Consider the following 20,908-nt stretch of genomic DNA (forward strand, 5'->3'; position numbering starts at 1 on the left):
GTGGATGGGTGTCGTTGTCTTCCATCTTGGTCTAGTCATCTTGTATTGTGCCTCCCCTGAGCTACAGACCTCTATAACCCAAGATCAGTTAGGCCCCTTCCTGGTTTCTCACGGTGACTCTTTTTTTTTTTACAGCATTTTTTTTTAAAGATTTATTTATTTATTATATGTAAGTACACTGTAGCTGTCTTTGTCTTCAGATGCACCAGAAGAGGGCATCAGATCTCATTACGGGTGGTTGTGAGCCACCATGTGGTTGCTGGGATTTGAACTTCGGACCTTTGGAAGAGCAGTTGGGTGCTCTTACCCACTGAGCCATCTCACCAGCCCTCACGGTGACTCTTGCACTAAGTGTCTCCTTCTCTGCAGGTAAGGACCCTTACAGCTTTGGGAGGACAACGATAGCTAACCTGCAGACGGAGTGAGTATGGACGGAGCCTGATGACTGCAAAGGTGGCCAGTTTGGGAGCGGAGGGCAGGCTGGAAACACCTCAAAGCTGCTGTGCTGCTGGGCTGTGGTGTGAACATGCCCTGGGCAGCTTTGGTTTTGTAGGAGGCTTGAAGCTCCGTGTCAGGACAGAGAAGCTGTGGTGTGAGCATATCTCAGGTCTTCAGTTTTGTAGGAGGCTTAGAGCCCGTGGATGAATAGGGATCTCTCCGAAGTACTGTGGCCTCTGTTGAGGGCAAAGCCACTGGCTCTTAACAAAGTGCCCACTGGGGGCGATTCAGCCCCAGCCTTGCACCCCATCCCTTCTGTTGGGATGCCCAGCCTTGGTAACAGGCGATATCCCCCTTAGCAATGACCTCCTCTGGCTGCACACTGTCTTCGGCGTCATCTACCTCTTCCTTACCGTGGGCTTCATGTGGCATCACACACGGTCCATCAGATACAAAGAGGAGAGTCTGGTGAGTGAAGTTGGGGCCTGGGGAATGTTCTGGGGAGGGGTGTCTCACGTGAGAAATGGAGGGGACAGTCCTCATGGCCTCCACAGAATCACATCAGTAATGAACTCGAGGGCTGCTGAAACCTGATTTCCGTCTTTATGCACTCACCTGGCACCACCACCACCACCACCACTACCACCACCATCATCACCATATCATCTGTCTTAGTCAGGGTTTCTATTCCTGCACAAACATCATGACCAAGAAGCAAGTTGGGGAGGAAAGGGTTTATTCGGCTTACACTTCCATGCTGCTGTTCATCACCAAAGGAAGTCAGGACTGGAATTCAGACTGGTCAGGGAGCAGGAGCTGATGCAGAGGTCATGGAGAGATGTTCTTTATTGGCTTGCCTCCCCTGGCTTGCTCGGCCTACTCTCTTATAGAACCCAAGACTACCAGCCCAGGGATGGTCCCACCCACAAGGGGCTTTTCCCCCTTGATCACTAATTGAGAAAATGCCTTACAGTTGGATCTCATGGAGGCATTTCCTCAACTGAAGCTCCTTTCTCTGTGATAACTCCAGCTGTGTCAAGTTGACACAAAAATAGCCAGTACATCATCTATCACTGTTTTTTTAAAGACAGGGTCATTTGAGGTAGCTAGGTAGCCAAAGATGACCTTGAACGCGTGCTCATTTTGCCCCTACCTCCCAAGGGTTAGGAGAACAGGCACGTATCCACATAGCAGCTTAGTAGTAAGGTCGTTATTATTTAATTTACTGGTAAACGGCAATTTGGAAAATTTCCTTCGTTTGTCAGTTGCTACTCGATCTGTGGGGTCAGGGCTTGCAGCTACGGCTGTGAAATAAGGGAGGCTATGGAGGACTGTGAGCCAACGCTAGAGTGCTCTCCTGACAAGTGCCAGGCTCCGGCTGATAACTTCCCCTGCGAAAACAACACAAAACACACCTCCCATTCTAGTTTGCTTTCCGTTACTGTGATAAACACCATGACCCAAAGCAACTTAGGAGAGGGAGCGGTTTTTTCAGCTTACGCGTCAGAAACGGAAGGAAGTCTGGACAGGAACTGAAATAGAAAGGAAGAGTGCTCCTTCCTGGCCCACCCCTAGGCTCACAGCCTTCTGGCTTTCCTATACAGTCCAGGGCTGCTTGCCTAGGGAAGGTGCCGCCCACAGTGGGTGTGGCCCTCAGACATCAATCATCAATCATGACAGTCTCTCACAGATACGGCCAAAGACCTGTGGGATCTGAGTGATTCCTCAATTGAGGTTCCTTCTTCCCGGGTAACTCTGGGTCGTGTTAAAGTAACAAAACAAAACAAAAACCAGGGCTGGAGAGATGGCTCAGTGGTTAAGAGCACCGACCACTGTTCTTCTAGAGGTCCTGAGTTCAATTCCCTGCAACCATATGGTGGCTCACAGCCATCTGAAATGGAATCTGATGCCCTCTTTGGGTGTGTCTGAAGGCAGTGACAGTGTACTCACATACCTAAAGTAAATAAGTAAGTAAGTAAATAAATAAATCTTTAAGAAACAAACAAACAAAACACCAACCAGCATCTCCTGCAGCCTGGGCTAAGGACAGGTGCCCCTCTGTGATTCGTTGTGCTTTTCCTTAGAGCCACGTCCCATTCTGGACTCTCCGTTCCCTGCTCTGCAAAGGAGGCGTATGATTTGCTTTGGAAAAGGATGCAGTGTGTGGAACACCCTTGGGCCTCTTCAAGGCCAAGAATGAGAAAATGTGGACCTCCTCTCTACCATCTCTCTTGTGATGACACCCCACGTCCCCAGTCACCCCTTGACTTTCTCCTGCTATGTTCCCTGGCAGGTGAGACAAACCTTGTTCATCACAGGACTCCCCAGAGAAGCCAGAAAGGAGACTGTGGAGAGCCACTTCCGGTAAGAGAGAGACCCTGTGAGCCACCCATGGTGAACAGGGCTGTGGAGGGCCCGGGGCTCCTGAGGCCTGTGCTATAGGTGGACACCTGTGTCTTCTGTCTGAGTATGCAGGGCTGATCCTTCCCTGCCATAGGTATCACGTGGCTTCCAGACGTGGCCCTGCTGAGCTGTGCCAGCAGCCTGCCTGGGCTGGTTGTGGTTAAGGCTCTGGGACCCAGGATCCCTAGTGCAGGCTGAAGTTCATGCTGAATGAGAACTGAGCTTTCATGCCGAGCTGGTCTCCTAGGTCCATGGATGTTGGCTGTCTACAGGGAAAGCCTCTGGCTGTCAAGGGCTGTCAACCTTTGCAGCCACAGGCCCTGCAGGTAGAGCAGGCAATGCTTACAGCCACAAGCTCAGGAAAAGGCTCAGGATTGATCCCAGCAAAAAGAGCAGCTCCAGGGCTCCCCCTGACCCCCACCAGGACACTCCCCAGCTGAGGTGTCAGCCTCTCTTCATCCCTGGTCAGTTCTGCTGCCACAGCAAATACCAGGCAGGAGCTAGCTACAGATGAACTCTGTGCAGCTTATGAAGAAAACACTAGGTGAATCATTAGCATAAAGAGAACTGTAAGAGAATGCTTAAAGTTACTGACATGTCTCTCCAGCCACTACAACAATTTAGGAGATATTTGCATATGTATGTGAGTATGTTTGCATATCCACTTGATACTGGAATGATTTTTTTTTCCAGCCCTTGAAAGAAAGTTCCTCTAAGTTACCTGCTAGGCAATGTTTGAGTGTGCCCACTTCATGTATGGACTTAAGTAGGAAAACATGTGTCTGCATAGCCATGCAAACACTGTGTGACTTAGACACTCCCTGTTTAGGAAGGCTTCCTGGAGGAGGCTGTGGGAGTACACAGCAGTGGACTTGTGGCTTTGCTCCGCAGCAGGGTCACATTCACTGTGAATCTCCTTCTCAAAGTCTTTTCCCCCTCATCTTTTTGTGATTCTGATTATTGAATCTCACACGACAGAGGCTCTACCACTGAACCCCAAGCCTTCTTCTGAGCTCTTGGGGTCAGAACTGGTCCTACTGACCAGCAAGCTAGTTAGTTGGCTCATCCATGGGCTTGCCTTCTCACACACTTACTAAAATCCAAGCTTAAGCAGGCTGTACTTCCAGGACCCGGAAGAGCAGCAGGTGGTGCCTGAGGTGGGCCTGCAGTCGTCAGGAGTCCTGTGGACAGTGTTTTGTGTATGGTACAAGGGCATTTTGTGGTAGCTCTTGGCTGACCTTGGAGCTAGGCTGCCCGGATTCAGTTTCTGGCTCAAACATTTACTGGCTGTGTGATCCTAAGCACAAGAACCCCTTACCCCTGGTGAGGCAGGTATTTGATTGACTGTTATGTGTGTATGTAGACATTTTCCTGCCGTTTTCTATTAGACCCCCTAGAGGTTCATTGGCATCAGGTAAGTTATGGGTTGAGTAGGATTTCGGTGATAGCGAAAGGTAGACCCATCCCTAGGGCAGATGACCAGTCTCTTCCTTTCAGTGGCTGGGGAGGATAATGTTGCAGTCTTTCTTTTTGGTACTGGGGATGGTATCAGTGGCTAAGCACTCGACCAGTGAGCCATACCCTCAGTCCTGGTATGTTCCCATTTCCCATGAGAAATTTCCACCAGCCCAAAACCGAAAGAGTATAAATTTGTTAGCTTAAGGCAATTACTTTAATGTTGCTGAAAAAAATGCCTCTGGGGCTAGGGATGTGACTGTAACAAGCGATAGAGCATATGTTTAGCATTCATATGGTCATGGGTTCAGTCCCTATACCCCACTTCTTTGTATTTAATTTCCCCTCTGTGGAAACTTAGGGGCAATTATCAGACAGAGGTGTCATGACTCCCATAGAAGAGTGGGTGGGGGTGGTCATTCCTGCAGGAATGGTCTCTTTCAATGGCTTATTTTGCCCCCGCTTTGCTGGCCACAGAGATGCGTATCCCACGTGTGAGGTGGTGGATGTCCAGCTGTGCTGCAGCGTGGCTAAGCTGATCTACCTGTGCAAAGAGAGGTAAGGGAGGTGGGTGCCAGAAGTCAGCTGGCCTGCAGCTTTCCCACCCCTTGCCCCGAGATGCCCACTTGCTTTCTTGCTGGCACCCTTCAGCTGCTGCCAAGGGTGGGCAGTGGGTGGTCCTGCCTCTTTCTGGATCTCAAAGCTAACCTCTTAACCCTGCCGGTGACTGATTGTTGGCTGTGGCGTGGTGCCAGGATGGAGGGTCTGAGTTTGTGCCTCTCTTCCACCTTACAGAAAGAAGACCGAGAAGAGCCTTACCTATTACACAAACCTGCAGGTGAAGACAGGCCGACGGACCCTCATCAACCCCAAGCCTTGTGGCCAGTTCTGCTGCTGTGAAGTTCAGGGTTGTGAGCGGGTGAGACATTGCCATCTATCTGCCTGGAGCAGGCAGGGGTTTGGGGCGCGTGCACACACACACACACACACACACACACACACACACACGGCCATGGTCACATCATCCAGGGGCTGTGTCTTCTGGCAGGAAGATGCTATTTCTTACTACACACGAATGAATGACAGCCTGCTGGAGAGGATCACAGCCGAAGAGAGCCGGGTCCAGGACCAGCCCCTGGGAATGGCCTTTGTCACCTTCCGTGAGAAGTCCATGGCTACCTAGTGAGTGTGGCTGAACCCCTGATCCCACCTGCTGACTGACTCTTGTCTCTTGTGTGGAGGCACACTGCTCTCCGCTCTTGGGGGACGTCCAGTTTATATCTGAGTGACAGCTGGAAGGGCGGGGCGGGGCTCGGTTCTTGCTGACCTCTACCAGGTACTCTCCCCAGCTGCCCCACTCCACCCTGCGGCTTCTGTGTGTAACATTCTGTCAGGTGGATTGACACTCAGGACCCAAGGCTCTCCTCTCCTCAGTCTGTCGACAAATGGACAGCTACTGGGAAACCCTGGCTCACTCTGGGTGTTACCATAGCTACAGGATCCTGGAGCTGCAAGCTTATGTGATGCTCACAGGCCTAGGCTCTTGTTTCCTCTCACCTTAGAGCATTGAGCGTGTGTAGGGTACAGAGGGGAAACCAAGCCTCTCGTGCTTTCTGTGCCTCGGACATGGTGGCTCTGGGGATGGCCTCTAGGATGTTACGAAGGGCTCTTGCCTCAGACTGTAGCAGTAGGAAGAGGAGACACCCTGGGGTAGCAGTGAAGAGTCTGTGAGTTTCTTTATGGGCAGCCAAAGCAGACAGAAGCCTTTGATGGAGGAGGTGGGCCAGGAGTCCTTGGAGGGAACTTTAAGAACAGGTAGTGTGTAATGTGACCTGGCCTGGGGACAAAGGGAGAGCTGGGGAGGTGGAGCCACTTGGCTGGAACAGAGTCAGCTTTAAGGTCCAGAGGCCTTGAGGGTGGCCACTTGGAGCATGCTGTAGTAGGGCAGTACAAACAACACGGAAGCCAGGTCAGGTATCTGGGATGCTAAACCTGATGTCCTGGGCCTTGGCTTCCTTGTCTGTAAAATGGGGTAGCAACCTTTTGCCTGTTGAGTCATGATGAGGACAAATCACAACCTGAAGTGTGGCACGCGTGGCGTTTCTTTTTGATCGTTTAAGACAGGGTCTTAAATAGTTAAGACTGACTTGAACCATACTATGTGGCCCAGGCTAGCCTTGTCCACCCATGATGCTCCTGCCTCAGCCTCTCCAGGGCTGGGATTGCAGGCCAGTCTTTCCTAGCACTAATTATAATAAGATAGTGACTCTGGGGTGGCGTCCTGTGCTCTTTTCTGTCTGCAGTTGCTGTGGATGTTGGTGGCTCACAGGTGACGTGCAGTAACAGCCTTGCGTTTCTTGACAGCATACTGAAAGACTTCAATGCCTGCAAGTGCCAGGGCCTTCGGTGCAAAGGGGAGCCCCAGCCATCCTCCTATAGCAGAGAGCTCTGCGTCTCCAAGTGGACGGTCACTTTTGCCTCCTATCCTGAGGACATCTGTTGGTAAGTTCCCAGACTGGGGACGAGTGGGAGAGAGACCCGGCTTCCTGCCTGGGACGCCTGTTTACCTGGGGTGTAGATGTGGCCTGCCTTTTTATTTTTTTAAACTTTTAAAAACAGATATTTATTTATTATTTTATTATTTTTTTTTTATTGTTTTGAGATAGGGTCTCAGTATGTCCTGGAACTTACTATGTAGACCAGGCTGTTTTTGAACTCAGTGATCTGCCTGCCTGCCTGCCTCTGCTTCCTGAGTGCTGATAATAAAGGCACGTGCCACCACTATTCCCAGCTTTTTAACAAATATTTAAACATCTACGATATGCCAGGTAGTATTCTATTTTCGTTGGTTTTATTTTAATTTTGCTCTTGGGGCCCAGAGGAGTCTCAGCCAGAGCCCTAGTCTGGCTTCCCTAAAGTTCACCTGACGTGCCTCAGCCACAGCGGATGGTCCATGTCTGAGAGACTAAGCCTCTCGGCTGGTGTTGCTTCTGCAGGAAGAACCTCTCCATCCAGGGCGTTCGCTGGTGGCTCCAGTGGCTGGGCATCAACTTCTCTCTGTTTGTGGTGCTGTTTTTCCTGACCACGCCCTCCATCATTATGTCTACCATGGACAAGTTCAATGTCACCAAACCCATCCACGCACTGAATGTGAGTGACCAGCCTGCAGGAAAGGGGTGGCGGGGAGTGGTGAGACCTGGGCATGGAGGGTTTGAAGCAGAGAGCCAGGCCATTGTGGAAGCTAGAGAAGGACATTGGTTGTCTTGCTCTATTACTTTGAGACAGTCTCTCAGACCTGGCAATAGGCTGGTGGCTAGAACCACCCCCATTTCCCCTGCCCCACCCCGCCCCACCCTGTGATCTTCCTGCCTCCACTTCTTACAGTGCTGTGGGCATAGGCATGCGCCAAGCCTGGCTTTCTACATGGACTGCTGGGGATTTCATACTTGCACAGCAAGCAGTCTTATAGAATGGGGCACTTGTAGCCTACGTTTGGCCTTTTAAGCTGAAAGCAGGCATGGCGATGTTTATTGTAGTGCCTTTATGGTAATGCAGTTATATTCACTTAATGGAACCAGTCTATTGCTCAACAGGAAAGAGGATTTCAGTTGAATGAAGTGTATCTAGTCTGAAAAAATGGGCAAAGTTTATGAAAAATTGCATAGTCATTCTGGTAAGGTTGTAATGAAAGCAGAACACGCAGGGGTGTGATGGCTCACACCTGCAAGCCCTGCACTTGCGAAGTAGAGGCAGGAGGATTAATGCAAGTTCAAGGCCAGCTTTGGCCATAGAGTCAGATCCTCTTTCAAAAACAGGCCAGCCAGATCCAGAGACATGTCTCAAGGTTAAGAGCACTTACTGCCTTTATTGAGGACATGGGCTCTGTTCCCAGCACCATGTTAGACAGCTTATAATTGCAAGTCACTCTGCTCTTCACACCTGACTGAACTCGTATGCATTTACCCATCCACAGAGGCAAACACACATACACATTAAAAAATAAAAAACCAGCCGGGCGTGGTGGCGCACGCCTTTAATCCCAGCACTCGGGAGGCAGAGGCAGGCGGATTTCTGAGTTCAAGGCCAGCCTGGTCTACAAAGTGAGCTCCAGGACAGCCAGGGCTATACAGAGAAACCCTGTCTCAAAAAAAAAAAAAGAAAGAAAAAAAAACCCAAAAAAAAAAAAAAACCCAAAACCAACCAACCAATTAAACAAAACCCCCAATACACAGTGTAGAAGTCCTTTTAAGCTGTGCTTCCAATGATACATACATACATACATATTTACATGCATACATACCACACACACATACATACATACACACATACCACACACACATACATACATACATACCACACACACATACATACATACCACACACATACATACATACATACCACACACACATACATACATACCACATACATACATACATACATACATTTCATGCATACATACCACACACACATACATACATACATACATACATACATACATACCACACACACGTAGACAGAGAAGGGACGCAAGGCACAAGACACATGAAAAGAGCTTTGCTAGTTGGGATGGTGGGATACCTTAGATTAAAGGTTCTCAACCTGTGGGTCAGTGCCCTTTTGGGGGTCAAACAACATTTTCACAAAGGTAGCATATCAGATGTCGGCATACCAAATATTTACATTACAATTCATAATAGTAGCAAAGTTATAGTTATGAAGAAGCAATGAAAATAATTTTATGATTGGAGTTACCACAACATGAGGAACTGTATTAAAGGGTCTCAGCATTAGGAAGGTTGAGAACCACAGCCTTAGATGGCCAGGCATGATAGATATTCAGATGTCATACTGCACATCTGTAATCCAGAGCTTGGGAGGGGCCCTGGCACTGTGGTCCTGGCTTCTCCATCCATTGCTGGTGAGTTCTGAGCCTTAGTTTTTCATTCATGTTACACCTGTGATATATAGAGGGAGCTGACTAGAAATCGTTAAAAACCCTAAGCATACACAGCATAGTTTTCAGTAGACTGACAGCCGTCAAGCTCAGCCTTTTGCCAGTTGATGCGGGACAAGGCCTGGTCTTTGGAAGAGAGATCTGCTGGGTACAGTTCCTTTTGTCTGTCTTGCATAAATTATATTTTTTTTTTTTTTTAAGATTTCTTTATTTTATGTATACGAGTACAATTGTAGCTCTCCTCAGACACACCAGAAGAGGGCATCAGATCCCATTATAGATGGTTGTGAGCCACCATGTGGTTGCTGGGAATTGAACTCAGGACCTCTGGAAGAGCAGCCAGTGCTTTTAACCACTAAGCCATCTTTCCAGCCCCTAGTTTACTCTTATGTGATAAAACAACATATTTTCAGAAATTTTTTCTTTTCAGAAAAAAATTCCTTTCAGAAATTTTTTTTCAAAATGTTTAACTTTATCTTTTAAAGTTTTAATATATTTATTTCTGAGGTACGGGCGATGGAATTCAGGAACTCACACACACTCAGCAAGCACTTGATATGGAACCATATACCCCTAGGTGGCCCAGAGTCTGTAACATTTGTAACTGGTACCAACTAGTGTGAACAGGATTGGAATCAGACACCGTGGAGCTGACTGGCAGGCCACGTGGAGAGGAGCCCTGGCCTCCAGCTAGCAGCTGGCAGCTTTGCCCTGGGGATGGAGACGCCTCCCTCATCTGGCCCATCACTGCTCATACCTCCTTCACTGCCAAGGGCCGAGTAACCACAGAGCGTAATGACGGTCTCCTTGCCCACGTTTGAGGACTGCCCACTCTTTACCCATCTCACCTTTGTCTCTGGAGGATGGTTGTGAGCCACTAGGCCACCAGTGACTGCAACCCCAGCACCATCTTGATTCTCTCTGTGATGGTCCTTGTCTTGCAGAACCCCGTCATCAGCCAGTTCTTCCCCACACTCCTGCTGTGGTCCTTCTCCGCACTGCTTCCGTCCGTTGTCTACTACTCCACGCTGCTGGAGTCCCACTGGACGAAGTGAGCACAGCCTAGGCTTCTCACCCCACCCAGGGTCGCAGGCACGCTGCCTGGTCTTACTTTGACAGCTTACAAACTCACCTCTGTTCCCTCGCAGGTCAGGGGAAAACCGGATCATGGTGTCGAAGGTCTACATATTTTTGATCTTCATGGTGCTGATCCTGCCCTCCCTCGGCCTCACCAGGTACCTTCCACCTCCTGCCTGGCCCCAGTCAGACTCAGGAGGGGTTCTTGCCGTCTATTCTGGAAGTCCCATAGTCCTTAAAGACAAGAAGCTTGTGAACAAAACTTACAGCGGACTTCCCTGGTAGGGAGGGGCTAGTCCTAGCCGTGTTTATCTTGTGGAGGAAAGTGCCAATTATAGCCAGTGTGACCTCAGGGGACAAATGTCTCAAGGTTGGGGCTGCTTTTAGAGTGGAAGAAAGTGTCTCACACTGCATGAGTGTGAGAAAGAAAACTGGAGGGTAGAACTCTAGATTGGTGTGAGCAAGACCTTGGGTTTCATCTCCAGTACTGAAAATCAATCAATCAATCAATCAATCAAACAAACAAACAAACCGGGCAGTGTGGCACACGCCTTTAATCTCAGCACTTGGGAGGCAGAGGCAGGTGGATTTCTGAGTTCGAGGGCAACCTGGTCTACAGAGTCAGTTCCAGGACAGCCAGAGCTACACAGAGAAACCCTGTCTTGAAAAACCAACCAACCAACTAACCAACCAACCAACCAACCAACCACCACCACCACCACCACCAACAAAAAACAAAAAACAAAAAAAAACCCAAAACCCTAAAAATCAAACCAAACCAAACCAAACCAAAACACAAAATGAAACAAACAAATGAATAAGAAACATAAGGAATTCATCTGCTTTTCTGCTTTTCAGCTTGGATTTCTTCTTCCGGTGGCTCTTTGACAAAACTTCCTCGGAAACCTCAATCAGGCTAGAGTAAGTATTGGCTCGGCCGCCATGCAGAGCGTGGGACTGAAGAGCTCTGGGGGTGGGGGGTGGGGGTGGGGAGTAGGGGGGGTGAGGGAGGCTGTGGCAGCAGCTAGCTAGCGCTACAGTGTGGTTATTCCCCATCCCCCTTCAGGACAGGCATCCTCTCCTGGAAATACCAGGCCTTGCACTCACACCAGTCCCTCCCACATGCCTGGAGCATGTTGTGGGAGCTGACCTACTTTGTGTCTACTTGCAGAAATGTGGTTGTCTTTTAGCCCAAGACTGGATTAGTGGCCCCCACTTTTCTTGTTTAAGACTTACTTACAGACCACAGAGCCGTTGGGGAAGGGTACTTCTGGGTTGTAGTGGTGCCCCAGTCACAGAGGGATAATAATTAAATGTAGTGTCAGTGTAGCCGGTGGGTGGTTTTTGTCAGGAGAATGGAGTTCAGTTTAGGGCTGGTGTGTGTCCTTGTTAGTACTCAAAGCCTATGACACTTCCCTCATAGTGACAGCTGTGATTTAAAATGGCTGGCTCCATGCTAAATGTTTATGCGTCCTTTACCCTATGAAGCTATGAGGGTGTGTGGGTGAGGAGGATATGTGTGTCAAGTGCTTGCTGTGTGGTCTAGACAAGAGAAGAGAGACAGAGACAGAGACAGACAGAGAGAGCTGTGAGACAGATGTTATTCCTGTCTCCATTTTACAGATAATGGGGTGCAGAAATATTGAGGTTGTCACCCAAGGTTCTCCAACTAGCTATTCAGCCCATTTCATTATTTCATTTTCAACAGCCCCAAAGGCCCCAGATTGGTTGGGAATGGTCACGGGGGGAGGCTGGCCTATAAAGATGGAGCAGTTGCTTCTTGCTGACTTGGCTGGTGACTCAGGAACAAGTAGCTACAGATAGACATCCACCTACCTAACTCACCCTTTCCTGGGTAGACATGGCTTCTGGCTGCCACATCCAATGGCCTGCTCCTCTCTGTGACTCCTCAGCCACACCTGACATACTGGCCGAGGCTCTTCCCAGACACAGTGTTTTCATTTGGCACCGAACTCTGCCCTTGCCATCCCTGTCTACAGCATCTCCTTTGCAACCTTCTTGGGACTTCCTCCAAAGCTAGGTTACCCAAGGCTGCCTGAGGGCTCTATCCTCGCCCTTCCTCCTCTGGGCCATGGCTTCATTGCTATTTGGCTACTGAATTAAAATACGTACTCAAAGGGGCGAGGGGTATGCAGTGCTGGGCTTCATCTCCAGTGCCAAGGAGTTAAAGAAAAACCCCACAGTATCCATATTACCACTTTAGAGTCTTCTGTCTCCTGCCTCAGCTTCAGGTAGAGCCCCTGCTGTGCACTGTGGACTTTAACTGCCCTAACCCAGATCTGATATGCCCCAGTTCTCCTCATAATTCTTTCAAGTTGGCCCCCCAAAAGCCTTGGAGTACACCCTGCCTTTCCCCTCCCCTCTCCTCCCTCCAGTCTATCAGCACACTCCCCCAGTTCCATCTCTGAGAAAGATAATCAGACCCTGCCTCCTCACCTCCACCAGTACCACCCTCATCCCGCACACCCTACGTCTGCGACCGTGTCCACTGTGTCTTTCAGCCTCCTGTTCTGCCTCCCCTTTGCCCACTGCTATCCAGAGCCCCCTGCCCTCCTACTGTTGCTTGGCACTGCCAGGCTCACAGCTCTTCATCAATGTCATTATCCATAGTCCCTTGGTGTCCAGGTGATCTGCTTGCTCAGTGACGTTTTGGTATGCCTTCTAAGCTCAGTGACATTGCCCCCCACCCCAGCTGGACAGCCTCTGGAGCACTGCTTGCCATACTGTGTATGCCTATATCTGATTGTGTCCTCAGAGAGTGTGCAAATGCAAAGAGAACAGCGTCTGAGGCCTGGTTCTCTATTTTATTTTATTATTTTGAGAAAAGATCCTGCTATGTAGCCTAGAAGGGCCTAGAATCATGATCCTCCTGCCTCTGTTGCCTCAATGCTGGGATCACACATGTTATGGCTTTCAGCACAGTAGCTGACACACTCAGACGGTCTCCACAGATGTGTGCTGAATGAGGGATATGGCAAGAGCCCTCCCAGAGGCACCCCCCCCCAGTTATTTTTCCAGCTTGAAGGAAGCTGGGGCCCCCAGCTAACAGCCCTGTATCTCATCCCAGGTGTGTCTTCCTGCCAGACCAGGGTGCCTTCTTTGTGAACTACGTCATCGCCTCAGCCTTCATCGGCAGTGGCATGGAGCTATTGCGCCTGCCCGGCCTCATCCTCTATACCTTCCGCATGATCATGGCCAAGACGGCCGCTGACCGCAGGAATGTTAAGCAGGTACTATAACCTTGGGTCCTGTCCATGCTCCCTGCCTGTGGGACTCTCGGTTCTCAGGAATAAATCGTAGGCAACAATAAGAGCTTTGCAAACCGGGGCTCAGGGTCGCCTCTGCCTGGAACCTCTTTGGATCATGACAAGTCTGTCCCTAGCTTTCATGCTGACCACTGGGCCAGAGAAAAGACCTTGCGGTTTTTGTGGTCTAATGTGGTCTGGTCACATACTGTATCTATCAGTCTTCTCACCGCCCGTGCAGGGAACCTGACAGAAGCAACCTAAGAAAGGGAGGATTTGGCCTTCAGTTTGAGGGTACAGCCCATTGTGATGGGGGAAGGTGTTGGGGTGAGAGCGTTTCTAGCTGCGGGGTGGGAGACCACTGGTTACGTTGGGTCTGATGAGGAAGCAGGGAAAGATGAATGCTAGTGTTCATCTCTTTCTCTCTTCCTTCTTTCATTCACCTTGGGACTGTGGTCCACAGAGTGGTGGTGCCACATACATTGGAGGGGTGGTAGTCTTTCTCTCTCAGTTAAACCTCTCTAGAAACACAGAGAACTGTGTCTCTGAGGTGATTGTGACTCCAGCCAAGTTGAGAATCAAGGTTAATCATCACACAGGAAATGCATAGCTAAAAGCTACACATTCAATGCGTTAAGCCCCTGGCACTCATTCCAGGCCTCATAAGTTAGGTGGTGTGGGGTTGCTATGCCTTGGTGAGTTCTGTGAGAGGAAGCAAGAAGCCAGCTGTCCTCTGGATTTTGTGATGGATGCCACTAATCTTGTTTTACAGAGGTACAAACTGAGCTGGCCCGGGTTACCTGAACTAGGGTTGAGCTGATGGTGGGGGGTAGGGTTGGGGGATGCCCAGTCTGTGTGGAATCTCTCTCTGGTGTATCTTCCAGCTGTATCTGCCCCAGGAGCTCATCGCCCTGGTGGGAGGGTACAGTTAGAGGAGGGGAGCCCTGTGAGAGCACACACCACCCACCATGCTTTGGAAGATCTGAGTATGGACTGAGAGAATCTGGAGCTGTCTGTCGAGGAGAAAGCCAAGCCTTTCAGAAGCATTCCTAACTACCTAGTCCTCCCTGACCCCGTTGGACTCCCTACCGGCCATGCTTGGAGTGCACAGAAGGGTGTCTGGGGACAGAGCCAGCTTGTGAGATCCTTAACCCTTTCCTTCCCAGAACCAGGCCTTTGAATACGAGTTTGGAGCCATGTATGCATGGATGCTGTGTGTCTTCACCGTCATCATGGCTTACAGCATCACCTGCCCCATTATTGTGCCCTTTGGTAAGTGGCCCTGGCATCCGTCTCAGGACTCATGGCCAGCTGACTCTGTCACACCTGCTGGCAACAGCTACCACCAGGTCACATGGATTCCCAGAAGAGTGCCCTCTTGTAGTTACCGAAGTACAAAATGTCCTTTCCTTTCTAAATGATTGCTTCTGCCGGCCTCTACTGTGGCTTCTCTCAACATGTCTGGTGTGAGTTTCTGTGTTGGCTCATCATGGTATCTTGTTTGGTTTGTGAATGTTTGTGTATGTATGTATGTATGTGTACATGGGTGAGTATGGGTGCCCATGTACTTGTTGTATAGAACAGAGATAGATATTTCTGTTCTTTCTCTCCCCTCCCCTCTCCTCCCCTCCCCTTCCCTCCCCCTTCCTCTTTCCTTCCCTCCTCTCCTCTTGCTTTCCCCTCCCCTGCTCTCCCCTCTCTTTTCTTTTTTGAGACCGAGTCTCACCTTGTAGCCTTGGCTGGCCTGGAACTCACTGTGTATGTATGTGTACTAGATTGGCCTCAAACTCCCGAAGATCTTCCGGCCTGAGCCTCTGCCTCCCAAGTTCTGGGGCTAAAGGCGTGTGCTGCCACGTCCAGCTTGTCTGCTGTATTTTTTTAGAGATGGTCTCTGGATAAAGCCAGAGATCTCTGCCTGGGTAGACTGGCTAGCTCTGGGGCTCTGCCTGCCTCCATTTCCTCCTGCCAATGCTACAGGTACAGGAGTGCCTCACTATGCCCAGCATTTAGGTGGGCGCGGGATCTGATCCCCAGTTCTCATGCTTGTGGCAGACGACTCATGAGCTGAGCTGTTGCCTCAGTCCTAATTATCATCATTGTCGTCATCATCACCACCACCACCACCACCACCATCATCACCGCCACCACTACCATCATTATGATCATCATCATGTAGACCCTATATGGTTTACAAAGTCTCCCTATGTTGTAGCACAGGTCAGCTTCAAACACAGGACCTTCTACCTTAGTCTCCCAAACATTGGAGCTATAGCTATGTGTGTGCTACAGTGACTGGCTCTTTTTAATGTAATTTAATTTTTTAATGAACTGAAGGCTAGAGAAATGGCTCAGTGGCTAAGAAAGAGCATACACTGTTGCTTGCTCAGGACCTGAGTTCAGTGCCCAGCACCCACAGCAGGCAGCCTGCCTCCAAATCCAGCTTCAGAGAACCGGCACCTCCCTCACCACCTTGGTCACATGCACAAACACATAAACATCCACAAAAAAACAGATAATAAAACATTAATTAATTAGCTAATTAATTTTTTTTTGAGACAGGGTCTCACTATTCAGCCTCAAACTCATGAAGATCCACCTGCCTCTGTTCCCGAGTGCTGGGATCATGGCCCTGCAGGGCTCCAGCTCACAGCCACTCTTTTTTTTTTTTTAAATTAAAGATTTATTTATTTGTTTATTTTATGCTTATGAATATACTGTTGCTGTCTTCAGACACACTAGAAGAGGGCATCAGATCTCATTACAGATGGTTGTGGGATTTGAACTCATGACCTCTGGACGAGCAGTCAATGCTCTTAACCGCTGAGTCACCTCTCCAGCCCTGATCACAGCCGCTCTTTTGCAGGCCTCATCTACATCCTGCTTAAGCACATGGTGGACCGGCATAACCTCTACTTCGCTTACCTCCCGGCCAAGCTGGAGAAAAGGATCCACTTCGCTGCCGTGAACCAGGCCCTGGCCGCCCCCATCCTTTGCCTCTTCTGGCTCTTCTTTTACTCCTTCCTCCGTCTGGGTGAGGGACATTCTGCTCTGTGCCCAGTGCCAGGCCTTATATCCATCCCCGTTCCCCCAACCCCCAGCCAGTCAGCTCACTAGCTGATGTCCCAGTGTCAGTGTGGTAGAATAAGGTGAGGGCTGCTTGATGTGGTATTGACAACCAGGCTACTGATCTAGGTCAGGTGTGACAGAGCCCCAGAAATTCCCATGGAGGAGAGAGCTGCTGTGTCAGTTCTGAGCCAGAGGATATGAAACTGTACAGTCAGCCCCAGAGAACTCCCATCCTGTCTAGCCTTAGGCTCTGGAGGCTGGCAGGAACTGTCCTAGCTAGCTCACTGTCAATGGCTCCTTATGTGGTATCCCAGTGTCTCAAACCCAGTCAGGGATGGGTCTAGCCATCATGTGGGCCATAAACCTTGTGTTGTGTGCTCTGAGCTATGAGGATGCCATTCTGACAGTTGGACTGAGGAGCAGGACTGGGGGCTGTGGGGATGTCACCCTCAGTCTGGGCACCAGGCCTGGCCCCTTCCTCACCAGAGCAAGCATAACAGGAAGCGCCAGCCTCCCTCAAGACTGCGCGTGTGTTCCCAGGTCTGACGGCCCCGGCCACGCTCTTCACCTTCCTGGTTGTTCTGCTCACCATCCTGGCCTGCCTGCTGTACACCTGCTTTGGATGCTTCAAGCACCTCAGCCCGTGGAACTACAAGGTACCGGACGGTCCGCCACGCCTCAGGCTGGACAATGCAGCTCTCTTCTTCCCCATCCCCGTGTGTGTGAATGGAGTACCAGTTGCCCCCAGCTTTTCTTTGGGATTGGGGTGTGTTGTGACTTCCTCCCTCCCCTCCCTCCCTCCCCTATTCCAGCCCCCCCCCCCCCCCCCCCCCCCCCCCCCGCCACCGTCCCTGTGTCTCAGTTGGGCTGCATTGGGAGCCTGGTGCCGGCTGCTCCTATTATTCTGCTGGGTTACTGGTCTGTTTGTTTGGGGGACCTTAGTTCAGAGAGACTGGCTCTGTTCGTCATTGTATCTGCTGTTGTCCACAGACAGAAGAACCAGCTAGTGACAAAGGAAGCGAAGCCGAGGCCCACGTGCCCCCGCCATTCACAGTAAGCTGCTATCTGTGTTTCCGTCCCCACGATGGTTATTGTTTGTCATGCTGGTTGCAAGGTCCCACCCAGAGAAGCCACAAGAATGTGCTGGAACAGTTCTGCCAGGCTGGAAAGGCCCCCTTCTTCTTCCTGGCTCCCCCCCCCCCACACTCTATCCTCCAGGATGCTCCCTCAGGGTAGGGTGTGGCTCTTGAGCTCCAGATGGTTGAGTGGTAACTTCTGCTCATCCTAACAGAAATGAGGGTAGGACTCTGACTGGCCTCCTCAGCCTCAGGCCTTCCAGCCGCTACCTCCCTAGGGGAAAGACTCTTCAAAGCTGGGGCGTGCCGGAGCACGCCTTTAATGCCAGTACTTATGAGGTAGAGGCAAGTGGATCTCTGAGTTTGAGGCCAGCCTGGTCTAAGGATCAAGTTTCAGGACAGTCAGGGTTACATCTTAAAATCAAACAAACAAACAAACAACAACAACAAAAAGACTCAAGCCCCCCATAAGTAGGTATTCAGGAGCGCAGTTACCCAGAGGCAGCTATGGCCCAGGCCCTGCCAGCCAGCAAGGAGAGCAGGCGATGAAGAAGCTTAGAACCTTCATTTCCAGCCTGGGTCCGGGAGGGATGCATAGCTGACAGACACACACTATAGACAGACAGGCAGACAGACAGTTCCCAAATAAACAGGCAGTCACTCAGAATACAGTACCGGGAAGGAGTGCTTCCTCCGAGAACTGGAGGAAGCCACTCTTCCTTTCTTCATATGGTCATGAGATCTGGGTTGTAGACGGCTTCCCATTTTGCTCTGGCTTATTGTGGGTCCAAGTGTCCCATGAGAATGCTATTTCCTGATATGTGTCCTCCCGTTGGGAGAAAGAGGGGTAAGTGGGGCATGACCAGGATGTGAGATGTCAGGCTTGCCACCATCCAAGATTTAACTCTTTGCCTTTGCTGACAGCCCTATGTGCCTCGGATTCTGAACGGTTTGGCCTCAGAGAAGACAGCACTATCCCCACAGCAGCAGCAGACCTACGGTGCCATCCATAACATCAGTGGGACTCTTCCTGGGCAGCCTGTGGCTCAAGATCCTAGTGACACTGAGGCTTATGCCTACCAGGAATCCTGAGAGTGGACAAGCTGGTTTGGCAGGCTGGGAGCATCTAGGAATACCGAGGGACACAAGGGGCTGTGCCCCAGACAGGCTCTTGAGGGTTTTGCTGTTTAAAAGCCCCATATTGTGAGAAGAGGAAACCAGCGGGTCCTGGGGTTCTGGTCCTTGGCTGAGGGTATCCGGTGGGGCTGCTGTCCCTGGGAGCCATCTGTAAGGTTTCTTTTCTGGTCCCAGTGTGGGGAACATTTGTAGCTCCCTCTTGTGGTCATCTGAGGATTTGCACTTTTTTCCCCCATCCACTGCTCAGGATGCTCTGTAGTGAGCATGGTGTATGTCCCTAGTGGTTTGTAGCCAAGATCGTGTGTTGGGCTTTTGCCTTTAGGGCAATCATATTTGGGGACTTCTGGTTGATGGGGAGATGTGTCCAGGAAAGACTTGGTCCCTCTGAGCCCTGGAACACTGCTTAGCCTTTTGCAAGCTGATGCATAGCGCAGCAGTTGGGTCTGAGATGGAGGCCATGTGGGGCCCTACAGTGCTGTTCAGCCTGCAGTCCCTTTTCAGGGATCCATGGATTAGCTGTAGGGACTGGGGAATACCTGTTCAGCAGGCTCCTGCCAACTGGCTTTGTAGCTGCCTCTGCTCCTGCTGTGCTTCGGGGTTTTTGTATCCTGTTGCCTGAGACTGGGCTGTGACTGGGTAATCCCAGAGCAGGTGGGGACATGAGAACCATTAATAAAGTACCCACTGGGCTGGTGGTGAGGCCACACCTCTCATGCTTCTTCCGGGTTCATGTACAGATTTTCCACGTCTGTGCAGGATTCTTCCAGCCTCTACCTGATAAGTCTGCTCTGCCCAAGATAGCAGGGGCAGAGTCAAGGGCATCTTGGAATTATGAGAGGTCCGAGTGGCAGACACAGAGAGAACAGGGTGCCTCTCCATTTCTTCGGTTTTGGGCAGCTCACTCTTTTTCCAAAGTGGGACCTAGGGTTGGGCCCTAGGGGGCAGGCGGAGATGAGGAGGAAGGTAGCAAAAAGGAAGGTGGGACTTAGCAGTCCACGGTTGGGTAAAGGTGTGGGCCAGAGCAGGACTGTGGCAGACCAACTATTTGGGCCTGCCTCCATTCCAGCCCCCTTACGACAATGGACCAGGCAGGGTCTCCCCATTCCTCTTTTCACGGGTCTGGTGGCTCTTGGCTACTTGAGGCAGCCAGCCAGCCAGCCACACTGCCTTTTCTCCCACAGGTCGGAACTTTGTGGGTGTCTGGATGGTGCCATCGCTACTCTGGGGGCTGCTTGGCACAGGGTGGCCCTGGCCAGCGACTGTTTGCCAGTCTGGATTGATTCAGAGGGCCCAATGGGCACCAAAGCACAAGGGCAGAAGTGTGAGCTGACCTCTGGGAGGAGAGCCAGGTGGCTTGTCAGAGTAGAGGATAGTGCTTGCTCCAGCTATGCTTAGAAGTAAAATCATTTGTCACCAAGGCCACACTGCTTAACACAGGTGTATGGTGTGTTAGGTAAATTTTAGAAAGGACGCTGTAGGTTTCATAGACAGGTGTTGAGGTGAGCTGTGCCCTGGAATAGCTTTATTAGTAGTGTAATGACCTACAGGGTGGTCTTAAAGAAGGGAGCAAGCCAGAGATTCTTTGTGGGTCTGAGGCGAGTGGGGAGATGTAGCCTAAGTGGAGTCAGGTGAGGTGGAAGGCACTAGGTAAGAGTAAAATCGTAATTCAAAGTTGCCTTGGGTCTTGGCAGCCCAGGGTTGCTTGCCCACACCTGCAAGGCAGAAGGAAGAGGCCCCTCTCCCTGCTCAGCCAGGCTTCCCCCTCATGCCTGTGGACCATGATGCTCTCTGACCCATGTTCTCTGGGAAGCGCTGGGAAGAGATGATGGTTCCTGTCGTCCAGTAGATCGTGATGTTAGTCAGCAGATCTTCCAGGGAGAACTTCCTGGGAAAGCACGCAGGATGCCTGGGCTCTGTGCCAAGGATTCTGCTCATCCTGCTTCCCTCAGGTGACCAGTGCCATTTTCTTCCATCTGCTGCCCAGGTCAGGGTGCTCTGGATACAGGCAGATAGCTGATGTAAGTCCTGACTGCAGA

The 20,908-nt window shown here is 50.6% G+C and overlaps 1 protein-coding gene across 4 annotated transcripts in view; it reads left to right on the forward strand.

The window, feature by feature from the left end:
• The window catches only part of Tmem63a (transmembrane protein 63A), a 34,123-nt gene extending 14,547 nt beyond the window's left edge, over positions 1 to 19,576 (forward strand). For 3 of the 4 annotated variants that reach the window (XM_029478127.2, XM_021156138.3, XM_029478122.2), the window contains exons 7-23: positions 370 to 421; positions 798 to 906; positions 2,732 to 2,802; positions 4,774 to 4,854; positions 5,092 to 5,215; positions 5,345 to 5,478; positions 6,661 to 6,798; positions 7,293 to 7,446; positions 10,195 to 10,301; positions 10,399 to 10,485; positions 11,186 to 11,248; positions 13,416 to 13,578; positions 14,760 to 14,865; positions 16,457 to 16,624; positions 17,200 to 17,315; positions 17,650 to 17,712; positions 18,660 to 19,576. In XM_029478127.2, coding sequence (XP_029333987.1) covers positions 370 to 421; positions 798 to 906; positions 2,732 to 2,802; positions 4,774 to 4,854; positions 5,092 to 5,215; positions 5,345 to 5,478; positions 6,661 to 6,798; positions 7,293 to 7,446; positions 10,195 to 10,301; positions 10,399 to 10,485; positions 11,186 to 11,248; positions 13,416 to 13,578; positions 14,760 to 14,865; positions 16,457 to 16,624; positions 17,200 to 17,315; positions 17,650 to 17,712; positions 18,660 to 18,827 — 1,904 coding nt within the window. In that variant the 3' untranslated portion in view covers positions 18,828 to 19,576. Of the gene's footprint in view, positions 1 to 369; positions 422 to 797; positions 907 to 2,731; positions 2,803 to 4,773; positions 4,855 to 5,091; positions 5,216 to 5,344; positions 5,483 to 6,660; positions 6,799 to 7,292; positions 7,447 to 10,194; positions 10,302 to 10,398; positions 10,486 to 11,185; positions 11,249 to 13,415; positions 13,579 to 14,759; positions 14,866 to 16,456; positions 16,625 to 17,199; positions 17,316 to 17,649; positions 17,713 to 18,659 lie in introns of those variants that run through there. The other variant, XM_085843476.1, reaches the window with a different exon arrangement.
• Positions 19,577 to 20,908: the final 1,332 nt, after the last annotated feature.

This window comes from Mus caroli, unplaced genomic scaffold (genome assembly GCF_978045245.1).
Source record: "Mus caroli unplaced genomic scaffold, Mus_caroli_1 scaffold_1, whole genome shotgun sequence".
Classification (NCBI taxonomy): Eukaryota; Metazoa; Chordata; class Mammalia; order Rodentia; family Muridae; genus Mus; species Mus caroli.